Source organism: Seriola lalandi, unplaced genomic scaffold, assembly GCF_002814215.2.
Source record: "Seriola lalandi dorsalis isolate HSWRI2012SDOR001 ecotype SW California unplaced genomic scaffold, Sedor1 jcf7180001963272, whole genome shotgun sequence".
NCBI classification, from domain to species: Eukaryota; Metazoa; Chordata; class Actinopteri; order Carangiformes; family Carangidae; genus Seriola; species Seriola lalandi.
The window spans coordinates 1-3,826 of record NW_019433940.1 but is presented as its reverse complement, the minus strand read 5'-3'; the positions used below and the strand labels follow the sequence as shown (position 1 = coordinate 3,826).

The 3,826-nt window shown below is 39.6% G+C and overlaps 1 protein-coding gene across 1 annotated transcript; it reads right to left on the bottom strand.

The window, feature by feature from the left end:
• Positions 1–828: 828 nt before the first annotated feature.
• Positions 829–3,002, bottom strand: LOC111673230 (nuclear factor of activated T-cells, cytoplasmic 3-like). The gene is made up of 3 exons (XM_023430967.2): positions 2,771–3,002; positions 2,179–2,351; positions 829–1,629 (listed from the first exon to the last, which is right to left on the bottom strand). Exons 1-3 carry the CDS (start codon positions 2,932–2,934, stop codon positions 1,313–1,315), a joined length of 654 nt encoding a protein of 217 aa, XP_023286735.2. The 5' UTR covers positions 2,935–3,002; the 3' UTR covers positions 829–1,312.
• Between the last annotated feature and the right edge of the window lie 824 nt (positions 3,003–3,826).

Sequence of the window (3,826 nt, the reverse complement as noted above, 5' to 3'; positions counted from 1 at the left end):
ATTATGAAATTACCATATCTAATGACTATACTGTCCTGTAAAGCATGTGTGTTTGTGTTTTTTGGATAGCAATGATATAAACAAAGTCTTTCCTACCTTCTCTATTTATGTAGGATTACTATATATATGTTTACTTTATTGTCACAAAACAGTACACCCATTTTATGAATATTGGAAAAAATTGTAACATAATGTCTGTACCAGGATATATCAAGACCGTACATTGACACTGCCTCATGATCTGAGTGTTTGTCTCACGATGACCTGACACACAACATTACCAGCAGACATACAGTAAATCTGTTTGGCATTTAACAAAATGCCCTGTGGGAATAGAGGACTTGTTGCGGCTAAGATAAGGATAGATGTGATCTGAGAACACAAACACACACAAAACAATTTTGTTACTAGAATTCAGGGCTGGCTTTAATAGATTTATGATTCAGATCTTTGTATCCTCTTGTGGCAATAGTGGTCATATCACAGAAACAACAGAGAGAAAATCAATATGTGAATACAAAAGATACAGAAGATATTATGGACCTCTTTGCAGTAACACAACATGACTAGGTCAAATCCTAGTGTATGGCTGGACTGCACATGGTCAACGTGCAAAATTGAGGATGTAGTTAAAAATTGTTATGGAACAACTACTTTCAATAAAGGATAGCTAAAGCCTCCTGGAAAAGTTGCTAAATGACGTAATGACCTAATTAGCATATTCCTGATGTCACCACATCTTATCTGCATTCTATCTAGTTTCAGGTCTGTTATCTGTTTGCTTCTCTCCTACTGTCTGAACTCACATAAAACAGCTGAATTCCCAATAAAACTGTTCTAATGTTTTCCGTTTCTGTTGTCAATGGAACAAGTATGAAATAGTGACTGAAACCCAGCCGATTAAGACTACATGTCAGTCAGTAAGTCAGTAAGTGCGACATCCTTTGACAAAATCACATACACGTATTTTGAAGACAACAGATTGACACCTGTTGTGGATCCACTGAAAATGCCCCCTGATGAGGCAATACAAAATGTTTGTGCGCAATTGAAAAGAGCAAATTGAAAGAGCAACAGTCAGTGGAAAAAGTCCAACACTTGGCCGACAAATGGTGTAACTTCATGACTAACTCAACTCTATCACTCAGTCATGGACATTCGGAGACGCAGCGCTGGGCTGTGGCCAGTCCAGCCAAAAAATGTGGCTTTAGCACCAATAAATGAAAACTGAAATTAGAGCAATTTATATATTTTTCCCTGGACAGGGAAAAAGATAAGTGAACTGAAGACTGAAAGGGAGCATAGACATCCATCAACCATGACTTCTATAAAAACCTTCTGTTGACTTGAGCAAATTCACAACAATCAAAGTTTGTTTTTTGTTAAGTCTGTCAGACAAAATGAATGATGATACTTTTGTTACATAATGTATGTTGGCACATTTTCTGTAGTGGTGGTTCAAGGCTAAGCTGCTGTGTGGACACTTACCAGGGCCTTTCTCCAGGAAGATGACCTTGGACTCCGGGAAGAAGTTGGAGCCTGTGATCACCATCTCTTCTCCCCCGCTGACCAGACAGCTGGTCAGGCTGGATTTCTCAACCTGGGGCAGCTCTTGAGCTGAACGCTGGGCTGGGAGAGACGCAGCAGGGGTTGAGGAGAAAAGAGGATGATCATTTGCTGAGCTGTGTTCATTCACACTGCAGTCTGTTTTTTTAGTGTGGACTATGGATGTACAACAATATAAGCAGGCAATGTAATAGTAGCTTCTAATAATATCATGCAATTTCATATAAAACTGTCAAAAATATAGCCTGGAAAATGACCACAGATTCACACCAACAACTCTCCCTCAGCCTGAACAAAAAAGGTAGTATTCATTGCAGAGCTATGGTACTGGGATATGTAGATTAGGTAACTGCTAGGCTAGAAATGGTAGAGCATTTACATTTTTAACTCTTATCAGATGTTCGTATCTAAAGTGACTTCAAGTGAGAGGACACAATAGATTAAATCAACATCCTTAACTGTCAGGGTGCAAGCTTTCTAATCAAGAAGTGTGTGAAAAAGTTTGTGTGTGTGTTTGTATGTGTTTGTTTTTCTTGTACGTGGTTTTCTGAATGAATATTTTTGGGTGTGTGAGCATTTGTGTGAGACTCAGGCAAGGAAGTTGACACTCACAGCACTCCACAGGAATGGAGGCAGCCTGCAGTGACAGCACCTTCCCGTTGGGTTGAGGGATGTGCACTCTGAACACCACACGGACCCGTGTGTTCTTTCTTCCTATATCCGTCTCCCCCTTCCGCAGCTCAATGTCTGAGTTCCGCAGCTTAAGGATGCCAGCACAGTCGATACTGCAAGATAGAGGGAAAATAGTTGGCCCCATACGGCACCACTGGGATAGGCAATCATCTGAGATATATTTAAGCAGAGAAGGCTTGGGAGTGATAAAAACCAACCACAAGTCCAGCAGGAGACTGGCAATGAGAGGCAAATTAAGTGTTGAATCACAAATTAAAAACGCCTGTGAATATGATTTATTACAACTGTAAATGAGAAAATCCCTCTCTGCTCCATGGGAAACCCTCAAAGTTTTCTTCTGCGCCTGACTCTCCTGTTGGTTTAAATTAAGAAAATCTATAAAATCCCTTTTGGAAGATGTTACAACGCTGTATAATCATAAATGTTGTTATTTTTTCATTGGATAGGGTTTCCTTCATGGTGGTAAGCTCATAACTGAGTAATGTAACCCTGAAGTGCTTCTGACACCTACCTGGCCGACATGTTGTTTTCGGTCAGGAGAGGAATTTCGAGAACTTTGGTGCTTGAGACCATAATTTCTTGGCTGGCTGTGGCTACGGTTTTCCCGGTGATCCGGTGCACCTGGTAGAAGGCGTGCGGCCTCAAGTAACGGTCGTCTGCTGTTCCGATGAACATCTGCAGGTTGACAGGCTTCTCACTGTAGCCAATGAGCTGACATGACAGATAAAGATAGAAAAACAGAATAAAAACAGATGTGAGTTCTTATGATCCAGATGAGAGGTGTGAACAAAGGAATACTCTCTTCATTTCCATTGCCTTCAGAAGGCCACTTTTTTTGGAGGGAATCTAAATGTCAGGTCGAGGGTGTTGCGATATTTCTGGCAGGGCCACTGGAGATTCATCTGGCCCTTTGGCCTCCGACCAGTTTCACACTGATGTTTTCTACTAATAGTCTTATAATTTTTTCCCCTTGCAAGTCTGCTCCTTAACAGGATTTTTGCAGGACAGTGTTACCTCCAAAAACCTTAAGACTTTGAAACCAGGTCCAGTCAACTGTTCCAAGAAAAAATGAAGCTGTATTCACTGAAAAGGGAGAGAACACAACAACACTGAATAGGCTTTAAATTTATAAAAAGCACAAAAAGCCAGTGTACTAAATTATCATACCAATTAACAAAAGAAGAATAAATGATGGCTTACAAGTCACTGCCAAGATGATGATGATGACAATGTTGATTTATAGATTTACCAGACAAAATATTCAATGACTTATTCAAAGAAGAACACTGATCTCCAACATGTTCCTATGTTGTTAAAATGCAAAAACGCAACAGCACATAACCGGAAAAATGAAAAACTAACGTAGAAATCTGTGGAAGATTAATATCTACTGAGCTCAACTGATATATACTCCTCGAATAAATATTAAATTTGACATTAAATTATACAAAAAGCATCATTCATATGACCCTTGATTCTTTCTGTGAGGTCTCATGCATATAAAAACGCTTTTAATGGTTACACTGTGGTTAAATGGAAAAAAAAATGCTAGTAAAAATGTCAACGG